The sequence below is a fragment of the Ursus arctos genome, chromosome X, assembly GCF_023065955.2.
Source record: "Ursus arctos isolate Adak ecotype North America chromosome X, UrsArc2.0, whole genome shotgun sequence".
Lineage (NCBI taxonomy): Eukaryota > Metazoa > Chordata > Mammalia > Carnivora > Ursidae > Ursus > Ursus arctos.
In genome coordinates, this window is record NC_079873.1 from 84403796 (window position 1) to 84421678 (window position 17883).

The 17883-nt window shown below is 46.3% G+C and overlaps 1 protein-coding gene across 1 annotated transcript in view; it reads right to left on the reverse strand.

Annotated features, from left to right (window-relative positions):
- Window positions 1-17883, reverse strand: part of COL4A6 (collagen type IV alpha 6 chain) — a 263258-nt gene that overhangs the window by 49632 nt on the left and 195743 nt on the right. The window contains exons 4-8 of the mRNA XM_026478810.4: window positions 11968-12102; window positions 10718-10762; window positions 5038-5154; window positions 1788-1856; window positions 53-88 (exon numbers count right to left, since the gene is read on the reverse strand). Of these exons, the coding sequence (XP_026334595.1) occupies window positions 53-88; window positions 1788-1856; window positions 5038-5154; window positions 10718-10762; window positions 11968-12102 (402 nt within the window). The remainder of the gene's footprint in view (window positions 1-52; window positions 89-1787; window positions 1857-5037; window positions 5155-10717; window positions 10763-11967; window positions 12103-17883) is intronic.

The window sequence follows — 17883 nt, forward strand, 5'->3', positions numbered from 1 at the left end:
GCAGTGACGGCCAACCAAACATTGAGCGCTCCACCCGGAAGTGACAACTTACATTGATTCCATCCAGTCCAGGCAGTCCAGGCTCCCCCTGAGAAACAGACAAGGCAGGACACTGAAGAGATTAATTAAGCCTGTGGAATTATTTCATAGATAACGGACCTATGCTTCATGTGCAGAAAAGCACATTGCTGATGCTTGGACCTCCTCTGTCAAGGTCTTGTGTTTTAAATAATGCATGAATTGGGCATATTCAACCACCTACTTTCTTTTTTTCCCTAAGAAAAATCTGGACTCTAGAAGACACATATTATAGCCTTGGTTGAACAGGATTTCATATTTTACTTGGAGTAATTAATTTTCACCTTTGCTAGGAACTTATCAATTAGAAACTGCTTCTGAGGGCTGGTGATTCTCTTGCTCTTTTTGGAAGAAAGCAAAGCTACCTTCCCGTGTGCCTTCATCCCCAGAGAATCTGTGCCCATATGTATACAATGCAAATCAGACATTTCAAGGGAGAATCAACAGAGCATACAGTCTCTGATTACATTTTAATTACTTTGCAGCATCTTAAGTCACTGTATGAATCTGTAATATAACCATCTTGTGGAAATTGCTGTGTTCCACTGGGTCCAGGGTCTCCGTGATTTTTGGCAAAGCCATTTAATCAATGTTTGCTATGACAATGACTATATTTTGACACCTGCTAGTCTTACCCCATTTGGCTTATGGTCAAAAAAAAAAAATCAGCTCTCTGCGGCATGGAAAGAGCACTGCTTGGATTTTAGCTCCTCGGTAAACTGCCTATGTGAGGCCACAAGTCACATAGTCTCAGTGTACCTCAGTCTTTCTATCTGTAAAATGAGCAACACGAATCTGACCATCAGGAGCTCTTTCCAAGCTTACCATTCGATCTTCTGCCATGGCATCTAAGCCAAGAGCCTAAACCCTGTACCTTCTCCAGTTCTCAGCCACCAGCCCCAATCACTGCCTTCCAAACTGATTTGCAGCGCTCCTGGTTCTGGGCACGGGTGGAAGACAGTAAGGTGCCATTCTTAGCTGAGTGAACATGTGTGCATCTTCCCTTCTGATGTTGGGCGCATAGATTCCCATCTGCTACCAGGGAAATGATGAGCCCACCTCCCACTCTGCAAGGGAATAGGGTCAATCATTTGGGCACCAGAGTTTCCTGAGGCGCCCACAGGATTCCAGGTAGCATACACCAAGAGTATAGTCACAAGAATACAGAAGGTTCTTGCCAATTCTAGGAAGAGATGAAAGTTTCCAGCCAGCTGCAGAGTTGATGGGCAATTTTTGCAGACAGCCAGGGGCCCTGCTAGGGTAACGGGCTCATGGGCAGGTACAGGAAAGGGCGGGGCCAGGATCCTGGGCCAGAGGCCATGCTGAGATGGGCAGAGACATAATGTGGCTTCATACCAAGGTATGCAGACATCAAGGGTGGTAGGGTAGATAAAAGGTATCTGCCTCCAGGATAAGTCTTGGCTTGTCAAAGGAAATGATACCCATGCAAACTGTTTGTTTGCTGATCTGTCTCCTAGTTTTGGTCTAGATCCTATAAAGCAAATCTCTTCGACAGTATGGTTGCAAACATTTCTGTCAGTGTTTCTGCCACAAAAAGCTCCAGATCCCTTTTAAATCTAGCTCGCTCTGCTCCCTAAATAGAGACACAGATGCTAGTTCTGGAAATGTTTCTATCGGAGCTGGGGCCCAATCCCGGGGAACTCAACTTATAGCCAGCCTACTTAGCTGTCTGCCTTAGAGGCTCTTACCTTCATTCCTTTGAAAGTACCTTGGGCAAGGACAGGTTCACCTTTAGAGCCTTTCTGACCAGGAAGCCCCTAAGTAAAAAAGAAGAAACACTTGTGAAGAAATGCATGCGCGTGCACGCGCACACACACACACACACACACACACACACACAGAGTTTTGTTAACAGTATGATCTGATCACATAGGGACACAACAGTGAAAGTCTGAAACTATGTGGTTTCTTCTATGGCTGTGCTAAGGGGCAACGTACATCCCCCCAAACGGTGCTGTGTCTCAAAGCTATAAGCCTGCTTCCCCAACTCCCAAGTCAGGAGTCTGGAAAGGGATGAGGAAGTAGGTGACTTTGACGTGTAACACACATCGTTCGTAAGCCTACCGCTCCTCTGCCACATGCCTCACAGGTAGGTCGTTGACACGGCCTCTGGTTAGCACAGAGCTTAGAGACCTTCTGCAAAGAGCCAGATAGTAAAGAATTTAGACTTTGTGGGCCATATCTAGGCTCTGTCTTGTATTCTTCTTCTCTTGTTCCGCACAAACCTTTAAAAATATCAAACCAAGCCGCAGTCGTGGGTCACACGGGCGTTTGCGACCCTCCGGTTTAAGAGAGAAAACCCTCTCTACTTTGTGCTTCTGCCACAAAACCTCAGCGTCAACCCCTAAGAGGCTTGGCGTGTCTCACGGTCAACATGGAGAGCAGCTGAAAGTACGCCGAACCTGACTACCAACCAGACTTTTTACTGTCTCAGTGGCAGATGTTGGCTAATGTCTGCTAGATGTTGTCCTCCTCGGGAAAATCGGCATCCCTATACTTAAGGGGAAGTCAGGATTAGTATTGGAGGTAGGACTAAACTTTGGGGACTGAAGAGTTGGCTGAATTATGGCTTCCTCGACCTCAAGGATCATAGGTATGATAGAAGAACAGTGGGTCCCTGAAGCCCCTTCTTTCCGAACGCTTCCTGTTTCCTCTTATTCTTATGGCCGCTCGTTTCATCAAATAAGCTTGACAGAATATCTACTTGAGGTTCAGCAGGGTTAGTAAGGGTTCAGCTTAGTAAAATCTATGCCCAAGTTCCTATTTAGGTTTAAGGGGAGGCTTAGGGACAGGATTAGGTTTTACCCTTGTCCTTTTGGCTGTTAGGGTGTCTATTACCTCAATATTTCTTTTCTTCCTCTTGGGGGCAGCATTTCCTCACTTTCCTGGATTTCCATTTTCTTAACAGAGATGTGATTTGCTCTCCTCTTCTGTTGCCATGGCAGTGTTTGGAGGCCATTGTGACTCAAACAAGCTCATACTATGTTTGTAATACGTCTTTCTCCACCCCCACCCCCACCCCCGCTGCATATTGGTTTGGTCTTTAGATGTCAAGGTCCTTTATGATGAACTGAGGCTTGTGCTTTGTCTGTCCCACTTTCTCACGCGGATACTCACACCCACAACTTGGTCCCTGAAGGCAATGGTGCTGCTCTTCCAGTAAAATACTAACTAAATAATGTTTCAATGAATATAAGGTGTAGAGATCTTTTTGAATTAGTGTTTTTGTTTTCTTGGTATACATACCCTGGTATGGAAATAACCCAAGTGTCCGTCGATGGATGAATGGATAAAGAAGATGTCTCTCTCTCTCTCTCTCTCTCTCTCTCTCACACACACACACACACACACACAAACACACACACACACACACAGAAATACTACTCAGCCATTAAAAAAGAATCACATCTTGCCATTTGCAACAACATGGATGGACCTTGAGGGCATTACGTTTTTAAGTGAAATAAGTCAGACAGAGAAAGACAAATACTGCATGATTTCGCTGATACGTAGAATCAAAAGCAAAAGCAAAACAAACAAACAAAACGAAACAAATCTCAGATACAGAGAACAGATTGGTGGTTGCCAGAGGGGAGGCTGGGAAAGGGGATGGGTGAAATGGGTGAAGGGGAGAAATAGGTATAAACTTCCAGTTACAAAATAAGGAAGTCAAGGGGATGTCCTGTACAGTGTGGTGACTATAATAAATAATACATATTTTAAGGATTTTATTTTTAAGTAATCTCTATACTGTAACGTGGGGCTTGAACTTACAACCCCGAAATCAAGAGTCGTATCTTCCACTGACTGAGCCAGCCAGGTGCTCCTAGGGTAAATCATATTTTATTGTATACCTGGAAGTTGCTAAGAGAGGAAACTTTGAAGGTTCTCACCATAAGAAAAAAAAATTCATCGCTCTGTATGGTGACAGATGGTAACTAGACTTAGTGTGGTGACCATTTTAAAATGTATACAAATATCAGATCATTATGTTGTTTGTCTGAAACTAATATAATGTTAGATGTCAATTATACTTTAATAATAACAAACAAAAAAGAACATGGGATAGCACTGGAATAAGACATACTGAAAAAATGCCAATTAATTCATGTAACTATGGAATCTAAGAGTATGATTTCTAGCTAAATCTATCACCTCGATACCCTTAGTAGCTTAGATTATGTCAAGTAAGGTTGATAACAGGCTTGAATGTGTTATTTTTCTCTTTCTAGTTGCTTACAAAAGCAGCCTTGCAAGGGCATGGTATCTATTAGAGATTCTTCAGATCCAAATATTTGAGGCCTGTCTGCATGAATGGAATTAAATAAAAGTGGTGACAGCAGGATCTAAAAAAATTAATCCTGGAACCGAGGGTTATGGGGTGGGTTGGGGGGGGAAGGGGGCAAACTATGTCAGTATAGAGTAGGACTTCTCAATTCTTTCTCACTATGGACACTTTGGAACAGATGATTCTTTGATGTTGGGGGAAGGCTGTCCTATGCTAGTAGCATAGCCCCAGTGGTGACAACCAAAAATGTCACTAGTAACTGTCAAATGTCCCTTGGGGTGCAGAATCACCCCTGGTCAAGAATCACTGGTTTAGACCAAGCCTGCCAAGCCCTTTGGTCATTATCAGTGCTCCCATGATCCCACGTAAGCCTTCCAAGTACTGCATTTTCCAATGTCATCTGATGGGGGAACATGTCAAATAGCCTAAGTGTGTACTTTGCTCTGAAATGTACTAGAGGCTCTTCACAATCTTGCTGACTCTAAAAGCATCATTTGAAAAAGAAAAGAAAAACCCTCTGAGGAGTGGAGTGTGTGTGCGCCCCCCGCAACTGGTATTCTTTAGATGCAGATGCTTGACGAGGTCTCCGTAAAAGCAGGGAAAGGCAAAGAACACCATTGGAAATAATGGACAAAGATCCTGCAACGTACGGGTGGTCCGAGAAGCCCAGGATAGCCATCAGGGCCCTGATATCCAACAGCTCCTTGAGTGCCATTACAGCCATCCAGGCCAGGTGGGCCCCTGGGCCCTGGCTGTCCGGGGTGGCCCTGTTCCAAGAGAAAAGAAGGGATCATGTCAGCTGTAGGACTCCGACCTACCCTGAGAAGCTCCAGAGGAAGAGAAATAAGTATGCTGCCCAACTCTGGCTCCTTGTCCACTCCCTTTGCCCTATGAGAACTTTGCTCTTAGAGCTTTCCTCCACACTCAGGTGTATGGAGCTGATGACAGCCCAGGGTGACCGCTCCCCAAAGGATCGATGCTTTAATCGGACCCGTGCTGAAACCAAAGGGATCAAGCCTGAAGAGACGGGATACACAGGGTGGTGCAACTTTGTCTTCCAGCGGTACAAAGATGTTCAGAGATAGGGCTTCGCTGGCTGGCAGCTGAAGTGTTAGCATCAGGGAATCACGCCAGGCCTTGGGACTTCCTCAGAACAGACCGGAAACCAGGCAGCGTGGCGTGGCTTTCTATATTGGAAAAGCCTGGGGCTGTTTTTTCTATGGCTCAGCCTAGGAAATGATGCTGGCTGTTGGTCAACAGAGCAGAAGCACTTTCCACAGCCCTACCTCTGTACCTTCGCCCCTTCTTCATACTTACTACTGAGACAGTTGTTTGGCCGGGAGAATTAGCAATTAGTCACATAATTGGTCAGAATTCAATAATTTCCCGGAGTTGAGCTTCCATGGTGCATAGAGCCCACCTTTTCTTAGGGAACAGATCTTTAAAAATCTGTCAAAAGCCAGGCATGTGCTGGGTATGGAGCAAAGAGATGACCTGAAAGCCCAGAAATCTGGAAGGGTCAATAAAAGGTCGACTCCTACCCTCCCACATGCACATTTTAAAGCCAACCATGGATATTTAATAATTTGAGGAAAATGTGCCACGCATTCGACACTCAAGTTTTTTAATTATTAGGGAAACGAACTTTTGTCAAATCCTTCTCGAGAACATGCTTCGTAGCATTTTGATGTGTTTTCATTGTTATTATGGTGGTAGGAGATAGACAGTCTACTGATACAAAAGTGGGAGTCTAGACTGCGGGACTCATAGAATGCGAAGAACAGAAGAATAGTCAAGTCGTCAACATTTTATTCCCAAACGAAATGGCTATTCTTGTTTGCCTTGAAGATCTATGCTCCACCTTCCCCAGTTCTGTGCCTTGGGAGGCAGACCTTTAGGAACAGTGCCACCTAAGCTCCTTCTCCCTCTGTCTCCCGGTTGTCTTTGGCCACGGGGAGACACAAGCAGAAGATGAAAGAACAGGAGGAGAAAGAAACCAGGTTGTTTATTTCCCCCATGCCCTCCTTTCCCGGCCATATTCCTGACAATGGCCACATCTCTCTACAGGTCTTCATTGAGCAGCCACTATTTCATGGCTCCAGGTCTGACCAGTATCCAGTATCCAGTTCCAGTATCCCCATTCTTTCTTTCCCCTTCGAGCCTAGGGGCGGCAAAGCTCTTGTGTCAGTTGCGTTACAATCCGTTGCTGTTGCCCTGAATCATGTCCACATCCTTCGTGGACATATATACCCTTCGTGCCACTCTCTTCAGTTAACCCTTTCAGGTGGAGTGTCTATTTCGTCCTGGGATCCTGATCGCTGCTTTAAAATATCTCAGCCAAACGTGTTAGGGGTTATCGCTGAGCTGGGTACCAGGGATGAATTAAGGCAAAGACAAGAGGCTGGCTCAGTACGAGGGACGTGACTTACTGCTGGGGCCTTGGTTCTGTTTGACACCAAAACCTCTTCCTGGCTTCTTACTCCTTGGTATCCACATTTTTTTTTTTTAACTTAGGTCCCAATCCTGTGGTTTTGTGCCTGAATTCCTTTTTCTTTTTTAAGATTTAATTTATTTATTTTAGAGAGAAAGCATGAGCGGGGAGAGGGGCAGAGGAGGAGAGAGCATCTCAAGCAGACTGCGCGGAGTGCGGAGCCCGACACGAGGCTCCATCTCACAGCCCTGAGATCATGACCTGAGCCGAAATCAAGAGTCAGACGCTCAACCGACTGAGCTACCCAGGTGCCCCTTGCTTGAATTCTTAATATCTTCTACCTGCAGGATTCCAAGGGGTACCTGTTCACACTTTCCCACCTTAGCCGAATTCTCTGGAATTAACCTCTGGCATTTGACTTAGACCTGTCAGCTCCATCTTGTCCAGCTGATACCAGGAGGTGACAGATAAAGCATGTTCTGAGTCAGCCAGACTTGTGTTCCAGTCCCAGCTTTGCCTCTCCCCAGCTTGAACCTCAGTTTCTTCATCCGTAAAAATAGAGATTAATAATACTACCTCCCAGGGTTGTTGTCAACTTCAAAATGAAATTAAAAGTTTATGGTTACAATTATACGAGGCTAAGTTTACTACATAGGAGCTCAATGAATGAGAAGTCTTCCTCTCCCAGGCAAGTCAGCAAGGATAAGCCACCGGGCTGAACTTCTATCTCCTTTTAATTCTCAGTAGTACCACAGCATTTCAGACACTTGGCCCCTTCTGGTTTTAGCTAATGATTTTACATATGTGTGTGCCAGCTCTCAATGAGAATGTAACTCTTTGACAACCGCAAGGCACCAAACCCACAAAATAAGAAGATGTGCTGTAATCCAGAAGAGCAATGTTCCTCAGAACCCAGATTTCAAAGGGAAAAGTTTCCGTTTGGTGAGTGGTCTGTGTTCACTTTGAAGATATAAATCTGGTGTGTTCATTTACGAGTCTCTAGGAAGGGAAATGTTTGAGATTAACTCCAGGAGAAAAGCTAAACATACATTGCAAGAGACAACTTGAAAACTTCTGCTCCCAACTTATGTGAACTGAAAACAGTTGATAAACATTCATTTCTTGTGGGTGCCAACAGCCCCAACGCACAGCTGTGATATCATTAAAAACCACAGGCCTACCGCCCTGAGTCTACATTATTCTCATGTTGGCTATCTTGATGAATTCTTGTTTGTTCATTCTCCCAACTGGTTGCTGTGCCCCTTGGTGCACAGACTTGGATGATCATAAAATGATTACTTGCTCATTCATGTTGAAACTACCTACATGGCAGCAACAATGGAGTTTTGAGACCAAAACCAGTGACACATATATTAGCGATCAGCCAATACTAAGCGGGGAATCAGACTTGTGCGGTGATCCAGTTTAGTAAGATGTGTTGGGAAAGCTGTTGGTTTCAGCTGCCGAAAGTAGAGCAAAATTATTAGTCTGGCTGGGGCCAAGGGTGTCTACATCTTCCTGTGTCTGAGGGAGTCCTGCCAGTCTGACAACTTTGCTTTGTGGGCACTAGAGGTTGGAGTCAGTCCCGCAGATATTTCTAACGTTCCCAGTATGTGGTGAATTCAGCCCTGAGGTCTCTGAGCTTCTGAATGGAGCAGAAGATGTAGTCTGAGCTTTCAAGAAAGCTAGATAAGACCATCACACAAGACAGCTAGTAATACTGTGGGCCACATGTAATGAGGAGCTAGAGTACATGGAACAGACACCAAGGACTCCTAGGAGATTAGATATGGAAGGGAGAGGTAAGCAGCAAACAGAAGGTGCCCAATAAATACATCTTGAACCACTGGAAGAGAGGGAAGGAACAAGGGAGAATAATTTCGCAGAGTAAGGGAGCCTTGGAGCCTGAAGCTAAAGCAATCAACAGTCAAAAGCAAACATAGACAACCTTTGGTCAAGGGAAGGGCCAAGGGAGTGGGGACTTCTGTCCGGAGCAGTGCATTCATTTGGAGGAATGTGGACACCTGTGCCTCACTCTCCAAAGCAATGAAGTCACAGAGAGAAGTGATCAATTCCTGCAAGCCCTAGGCCTCTCCTGGCCACACGCTGGAGGCAGAAGCATCCAGCTGGACTCCGGCGAATGTCCCAGTTCCGAATTGGAATCAGCCTCTGTGTCACAGGATTCGCTTCCTTCCAGCCCCCATTAGAAAGAGACTGCAGGAGGAAGGGCCTGGTGCCACTGCAAGCTCCAAATCCCCCACTCAGCTCCACGGGAGGAACGGAAGAGGCGCTCTCTAGCTTTCTGGTTTTCCTTACCCGCTGGCTCCCAGAAGACACACAATCCGAGCAAAGACTCTGGATAAAGTGCTGATAGGAACACAACCAGGGGAAAATACCAGAGGATGTCATAAAAGGACAGTTAACCCCATCCAGTTATTTCCCTGCTGGCCCATTTCTGGGCATTTTGCAGACTCTGCAGTTAGATAAAATGCAGAATTGTGATGGCCAATTCGTTGATGCAGATAACAAATACAAGGAAATAAGACTTCTGTCCTCCAACTCCACAACTGTATACTAGATCTGGAAAGAAAACGGATCAGATGATGATATCTTTTTTTTAAGATTTTATTTATTTATTTGAGAGAGTGAGAGAGAGCACACAAGCAAGGAGAGGGGCAGAGGGAAAGGGAGAAGTAGACTCCCTGCCGAGCAGGGAACCCGACTTGGGGCTCAATCCCAGGACCCTGGGATCATGACCTGAGCTGAAGGCAGATGCTTAACCAGCTGAGCCACCCAGGGGCCCCCAGATGACAATATCTTTGAGGGTAGATCCATACGCTTTTTCTGTATCTCCGTAGTAGAGTGACAGCGTCTAGCGGGTGCACGAGAAATACCTACGGATTGGCACAAAGAGGTTTAAGCCCCCTTCCTTGATATTAGAAGAAGCTGTTAAGTCCAGGATTTGCCCAACTGTGCTTAGATATGGTTCAGAAGAAGCCCTTAGAGGTTGCTGGAAGGATAAAAGCAGGCTCTAAAACCTCCCTCAAAGAAACTCTACTTTTCCCTGATCCATACGCTGAGCTTCCACACGACCTTTGGGTCTTCTCTGAAAACCACTGCTGTAGATAAACGCAGCCCAGGCTACAGATGAGATCTATTAGACACGTGCCAACAGGCAGAACTAAAAAATGACAGCAGCAAGGTGCAAATACTGTATTCTAAAGGCTGGCAAAATGTTAGTCACGGGCTCTCCAGTGGTGGGATAAATAAGGATACAGGGTGAAAATGGAGAAACCAAGGGGTCGGACTGGATAAAATGGGAAAAGGAGATGTCTGTAAGCTACAGATTCCTCACTTATCTCCAGCAAAACCAGGTCCTCAGGATAAAGAGAAGGGGCTGTCTCTGTGCAATCTTTGGAATAGTCGTTCTGTAAAAACTAAAAGGAAATTCATGCTGGAATGAGATAAGGCTGAAGAGAACAAATCACTGGAATGAAATGTATCAAGATACCACTGAGTATATTCCTGTCTAATTTTATGTATCCTCTTAATATTTTTTCCCTTAATTTCTTATAATGAGTACACGTGCGCTCTGATGTGTGTCTCCACACATCATCCCCAGTTAAAGCTCCCCTCAACCCATAAGACCTAACTCTTTTTTGGCCAAGATATTGACAGCTATGCCTGCACATGTCCTAGCAGGCTGATTTAGTGTTACCTGTAACTAAATCCCTGGGAAAGTGTGTGCGACCACTTCTCTTCAAACCTGATCACGCGCGTCTCAACACTTGACCCAGAGCATGTGTGTGTGAAACAGGATGTGGTGAAGGCCAAGGTGCATGTGCTGTGAGGCACGATCTAGAAGTGGCATTGAAAAATGCCTCTGTGGACAAACTCACCGGAATCCCATTGATGCCGAGAAAGCCAGGAACTCCCATGGGACCCTAAAACAAGGAATAGGAAGAGAAAGGTAAGAGACAATCTAATTGATCTCCACTAGGTCCAGTGGGTTCGTTCACATGATTCATGACTTAAGATGTGTTGTGCACCTCACTCTCCACATTGTGTCACCTTGCTCCCTACTCCAGGTCCAGGGGATCACTTGCCTCTACCCAAGGTCTTAAATATGTCTGTGTTCTGGGACCAGATTTTATCTTAAGCAGTATGGCGCCCAACTGAAAATAATGGCTTGATATTACATGCTGCTTTGACATCCGGGAAAACCGGGAGGACCTCTAAAGGCCTAGCCCCAGGTTCTCCTGTCTCCCCTCCTTCCATAGATAAGGTCTCCTAGGCAAATGGCCCTCTTTATCAAACAGAGCAGGTGCAGTTCCTGTTTACCCCTGAGTTGTAGGTTTCAGTCCCTGATGGCCCATTGAATTATTCAAACAAGCCAACCACATCCTCCCTTGGGAACCAAGGGCACCTCACCCTTTTGACACTACAAAGGCTTCCTCCCACAGCCTCTTTTGGTTTATTCTGTTCCAGAGTGCACCCCCACCCACGTTGCCCACATGGTGTGTGATGTCCTTCTACCCTGTGCTGAGTATAGGTGATTAATAAGCCTGCTGTCAATCTCTTCCATGCAGCGTCAGGAATCATGTCTTCTGCCATCCCCAGAACCCTAGGGTGGGAATCCCTCCCTTAGCAGTGGGGTAAATAGGAGGTGATTAAAATCTGCAGGGAACATAAATTAAGCTGCTAAACTCAGCCAGCTACCATGACATGATCAATCTCCTTTCTTGCATCTCTTTCCCTACCTTTGTGGCCCAGATTCCTTCCCAGCATTCTGACACCTTGTTTCCCAGTCTCCTTGCTTGGATTCCTGACCTCTCCTGGCCAGCTGATTGAACTTCTGACCCATGCCCACCTTGCGCCCACCTGAAATCCCACCCCAGCAAGCTCACTTATCTAGCGAGTAGCCAACACATGCACTTTATGGCTTGCTTGCCATGAGGGTCTCTCTAGAAATGGGTTGATCCATTAGCAGCATATCCCCATCCTGTTCCTTATTAAAGTCTGCAGCCTGGCACCAAGGTACTCAGGATTAGTATTATTTCCAAAAATGAACAGAACTGAGATTTAGAACCTTTCACCTTCATCCCTATGGTCCCCTAGTCAAAGAAAAACCAAGCTCTGGTGTTTTTACCTTATCTCCTTTTGGTCCATATGGTCCCAGGGGCCCTGGGGAGCCCCTTTCTCCTTTCAACCCGGCTAAACCACTAGGGCCGGCAAATCCTTGAGGACCCGTTGGACCTTGAATTCCGATTGGTCCCGGTCGCCCCTAAGATGGAGAGAAGGGGTGCAATTAGCCAATAGAGGGCTCAACATCAACATTTCCCATTTTCCCATGCACACAGAACGCTGTCATCACTTCACTAAATAATTTTGGCTTAGAGATCTGTAAAGCATGCCAAAGTTCCAGACACGGATCAGAAAAGGCTATTTTCGGGGCTGCTAAGCTTATTTGGATAGAACATATTTTATAAGCACATTTAATAAGATTCATGTGCACCAAGATCCTTCAACTTTGTACTTCTTAGGAGATTAGTTATTCAGGCGGGATAATATTGTCCTCTTCCTAGTTAATGCCAGGCCATCCATCGGATTGTCAAAATAGTGAAAGAACAGAACGCTGGAGAGCTTCGTGACATTTTATAACTCACATTCAAATGGCCAACCCCATATTTGCAGTGAAGTCCAGAAATGGCTAGGCCTAAAGAACATTGCCTCGAGGGTTCCAGAGAGGGGAGAAAGATCCAGAGAGGGGAGAACCCAGAAACCCATGGGCTGACCAACCTGGGAAAGCTCATCTATGTTTGCAGATCTCAGGGCCCGATCGCTGCCACTGGAAACAGATGCTTACAGGGAACACGCACACGTGTGCACGCACATGCACACGCACACACAAGCACGTGCACACACACACACACACTCTTTATTTGTTCCTTCTCTATCTCTCCCTCTTTCCCTTTAACCCACCATCTGTAGAATGTTGAATGTGTAAAATTCAAGAAGCCTGAGACTATCCAGTAAGTATCAATTATGATAGCAAGAGGGAGCAGCTTGAGGATTTTGAATGCCTTAGTTATAAAGTGTGTAACAATTAAGTCTGAGAGTTCAGGCTGACATTTCAAAGCTGACCGAGACAGAGAATTAACCCCAGTGGATGCAACACAGGCGGGCTGGTCTATCATTTAGAACAAATCCCAGTAGGTACTGAATATTCTTGGCAGAAAGATGAAAATCATTATTAATGTGTATTACCTCTCAGAGAACACAACGCCATACCAGGTAGAGAGCCTGTTTTCATGAACGCTTCCCCTCTCCACCTCTTGGCCCTTTTACTGACTATCTGCAATTTCCTATAGATCTGCGAAAAACTCAGAAAAGCCCATTAGACATGCCCTTTAATATTTACCTTCAACGGTTACTTTTTAAAAGGCTGGAAACAGCTTTTCTCCAGTCACGTACTGGAGATGCAAATGGTCGCCAGCTGTGCGGGGCCTTTGGAGTCAAATTTCCAGTGTCAATCAGGCCCACGAAGACTAACAACTCATCCAACGAAGTACGGAGATGTTCTTCCCTAGAAGCTGCAATTTTCTGGAAGTACCACCCACCACCCATCAACCTTCTCCAGCACCCAATGTACAATCTCTAAAGGGTGCTAGGTTGCGGAGTGCTTAATGGGCTTTCTTCAAGCAATAATGGAGTGGGATGAGAACTTTCACTTTGTATGCTTTTACCCCCCCATTGTTGGAATTTTGTTTATAATGAGTCTGGTATTTATTACTCTTGGAAGTTTTTAATATATTTATATTTTATGTATATTTTATGTATATATTATAAAAAGAAAAAGACCAAGACCAATTTTTTTAAAAAAAATAATGCTGGGGTGTTGCGGATTAACGAAGTCCAAAAGGTAGGCCTAGCTTTCAAGGCTAATGTCCACAAAACGACAGCAAACAGTACAAGTCTAGAACAGAGCCCAAGTGGTCCAGGAGCAAAAGAAAAGGTTGGCCATGGAGGGTTTGTGAAATGCCTACGTTCTGTCCATGGCTGGGGGAAGTCATAGCCCACAATGGAAAAGCTGAGGGGGCCCCAACTGAGGCGGGCCTGGAAGGCAAGGAAGGAACACTGAAGACTTGATGGAGGAGCGAATAGGGAATGCTCAGAGATTTGGGGACATGGACAGATGGCAGGAAGGCAGCATTTCAGGGCTGAAACTCATCCATGAGCATTCAGGAGACCATGTGTGTGTCAGCAGGAGGCCAGGGCAGCCTGCTTGAGGCTGGAACAAGGGAGACAGATAAGAACCAGCTGTTGGGGGAGGAGGGGACTGGTTGGTGGGAGGATGGGGGCCAGGATGGGCTTGCTGAGGCCAGGTTATTACTAGCAGAGAGGATGCAGGCAGGGCACTGAATGCTTGACCCAAATCTGAGGCCTGCCCAAAGCTTTCCCACATCGAAGGATGGGAGGTGGAGAGCCCAATAAACCATTAGACTGAGAGAGCAGACTGTGGAGTGGTCCAGTTCCCATCTTGCTCACATCACTAGGGCCTGAGCAGGGCCTGAGCAGGGCCTGGCAGGCACACTCCAACTCTGGTCTCTTGCCTTTGTGAGCACGCACTCAGCAAGAGTAACTAAGGAGACACAGGAGTGAGGCGATTCTAGGGCTGGACTTAACAGGAAACCTGATTCCATCCAGAAAAGGCAGGATTCCCTGGCCCACCCGCTCTCTCTTGGCTGGCCCGCCATGCTGAATTTGCCACAGAGAGCTTAAAGTGAGTCTCTTAAAGGACTCGTGGATTCTTTGGATTCTAATTCTTTTTCCAAAGGGGCTTCTCAAATGGCCCCCCACAGGGGCATGCGTACCTCCGAGATACAGGCTCTGGGCTGATCCAGCTAGAAACCTCTCAGACCCACCTAAGGGCCAGAAGCGGGGCTTGAGGGATGTCTCAGAGGCCTCTGAGGTACTACTAGCCTAGAACTGCCTCCTCAGCGGGGTGCCAGGCCCTTCTGGAGTCCGCAGCCATAGGATGCGAGACGAGGACTCTTCCCACTGCGGTCCCGTCATACAGTGGCACAGAGTGCGGTGAACAGACCAAGATGGCAATGGAAAGAAGCGAGAGACGTTTGTTTTGTGGGTTGTCTTGTCAGCCATCCCTAGATATGCTTCCTCTGTGCTTCCAGCTGTGTGTTCTTTTTCGCTCGTCTCCAAGGCACAGGGTTCCTGTCTCTGTGCCTACTCTACGGCTGAAGCTTAACCCTAAATCAATGATGAACTGCGATTATTATTATTATTGTTTTTTGGTCCTCCAGAGAAGCTATCGGTGGCACTTTTCATAATGGCCAGCAGAGGTCAGTGTGAGAACACAGCCGCTGCGGATAAGCAGGTGGGAGGGTGGGCCTTTCTCGTTACAAATAAAAAGAAATCAAACCAGTGTCAGAGAAGTCACAGAATGTTCGAGCAGAAAGGGCCCTTGGAGACCATTTCATCTAGGTTCTATTTTCTACACGGGGGGAAGAAAGAGGGCGAGAGAAGGGGAAGGGCTTGTTCGGGTCGCACAGCTAGTGAGGAGATCGGCATGGGACCCAAACCAGACTGCCTGCTGCCAGCGTGGGGCTCTTTCCTTGCTCGCCAGTGGCAGATGTCCTAGGGGGTCCTTGAGGCTGCCCCCCTTACCCCGGGCCCGCCCCTGGGACTGTCCCCGTCAGTAGGCTGCGGCAGCCAGATGCTCACACATCATTTCTCTCTTCCTAACTCTGATCATTTCACAGAACCAATCTGAAACACCATCACTGTTTGGATGGCTAGCAGAATTTCAATGGGCTTGGACCAATGCCCTGCCCTGATACATGTCATTTATTTTGGCAAATAGACCCAGACAGGGCAGAAGGGACTCCTCCAAGTCTTTCCAACAAGCTCTCCTGCCTCCATCTGCTAGGGATTTTAAATATGCGCAGCAGGGTCTAATTCTCAAGAGACCGACCTGGGACTTGCGCCTGAGGCCAGCAACTACAGTGTCTGAGTGAAGCCCGGGCTGGCTCCCTCCTGCTGACCACAGGGCATTGGGGTTAGTATGCAGTTTCGGGTCACCTTAGATCAGACCACACCCACAGCTCCAGCCCTGCATCAGTGGGGTAACAGACCCAAAATGGGTCTGCGTATAAAAGACAGTAGTCCCTCCTTACTTGTGGGTATGCGTTCCATGACAGTACCTAACCCTATATATACACTCACACTGTCATATCCTGTACATACGTACCTGGAATAAAGTTTAATTTGTAAACCAGGCACAGCACAAGATTGACAATAATAATAAAATAGAGCAATTATTAACAATCGTGCTGTAAAAAATGTTATGTAAATGTGGTCTCTCTCAAAACATCTTACTGTTCTGGACTCACCCTTCTTGGAATGATGTGAGATGACAAAATGCCTACATGATGAGGTGAAGTGAGGGGGAACAACGTAGGCATTGTGACGTAGCATCAGGCTACTATGACCTTCTCACCTAGAGCAGAAGGAGGATCATCTGCTTCCGGATCATGGTTGACCACGGGTGACTAAAACCACGGAAAGCAAAACCATGGAGAAGGGGAGACTGCTGTGGCACACATGCGCAGAAATAGCATCGAGGAATCTTAAAAGCACATGCCTCAGACTAGGTATGGGTGTGAAACAGAGGGGGCTGGCTTTTTCTTACTGGCCCCCTTTCTGTCTTTTTATCCCTCCGTGAAGTTTCCAGTGTCCTTCTCCCATCAAATTAAAATTTATGCCTATGGAAGAATCTGAAACTCATTGCCACTGAGGCATAAATGACTGAGAACAACTTAGAGCTTTACTTCTCCCCAAGGGGATTTGTATTTTAATGGAGAGAAAGCATTAAGCTAGGGGATGCAAATGATATCTATGAAGCAGGAGGGAAAAGGGAGTGTGCACGGGCCTTCGGGAGAGTCCCATTATATAGCAGGGGGCGGTGTCCTATTGTGACCTGGTATCATGGTGCTGGATCTGGCGTCAGACAGAGCTGGAGTCAAATCTCCTTACTGTCATGGAATAGCTAGGTGACCTTGGGCAAGTGACTTAACCACCAAGTCTCTAGAGGTCTGAGAAATAATAGGTCTGCGTAGGGTTATTGTAGGCATTTAAGTGAGTTAATGAACTCCTGGCAAGTAGCATGAAAATATCCGTTCCCTTTCCTCTTTAGGTAACATTTATGGTAAAATGGAGAAGTTATGACTGAGTACTTTTAATGTTCCTTCTCTTAAGTCTAAGTGGGAGATACACAGATATCATTGAGAAACTCTCTTTGGGGCAGGGATGTGTGCCCAGGAATGAATGAGCATGTGTGCCAGCACCCCACATCTGTGAGAGCATTGCCCCCTTTCTTGGTGTTGGTGTCTTGGCTCTCCTGGGCACTCAGCTCTTCAGTGTCTGCTCCTTCTCCTAAAGGCACTTCTTCTACATGCTAATGACTCCCCGATCTGAACTTCCAGCCCCAATTGCTCTTCTCATGTGCCATATCCTTGTAACTAATGGCTTACTAGGCCTCTCCACCTGGATATACCATCCCAAACTCAACATGACCAAAGCTGAACTCATCATCTTCTCCTCCTCAACCCCATTCTCAAAACTAGCTTCTTCCTCTTGATTTAATGAAACTAACTCAGCAAACGACAGTCTATCCACAAAGTTGACCAAACCAAAAATCCAATGGTTCTCCATGACCTTTCTCCCCTTATCTTCCGCATCCCATCCACCAGCAAGGACTGTGAATTCCACCTTCAAAATACAACTCAAACCTGTCCATTTCTCTCTATCGCCAAGGTCTTCATCCAGGTCTTCGTCATGTCTCCCCTTAGAGTGTTGCCACAGCCTCCCAGTTGGTCTGCCATTCTCCAATCTCGCTTTACTTTCTTTTAGCATCCTGCTCCAGGGACTTTGTACATGTCTCTGCTCTCCTGCTTAGCTCCTATTTATCATTTGGCCTCCAAAAAAGATACCAGCTCCTCCAGGGGCACCTGGGTGGCTCAGTCAGTTAAGCGTCTGACTCTTGATT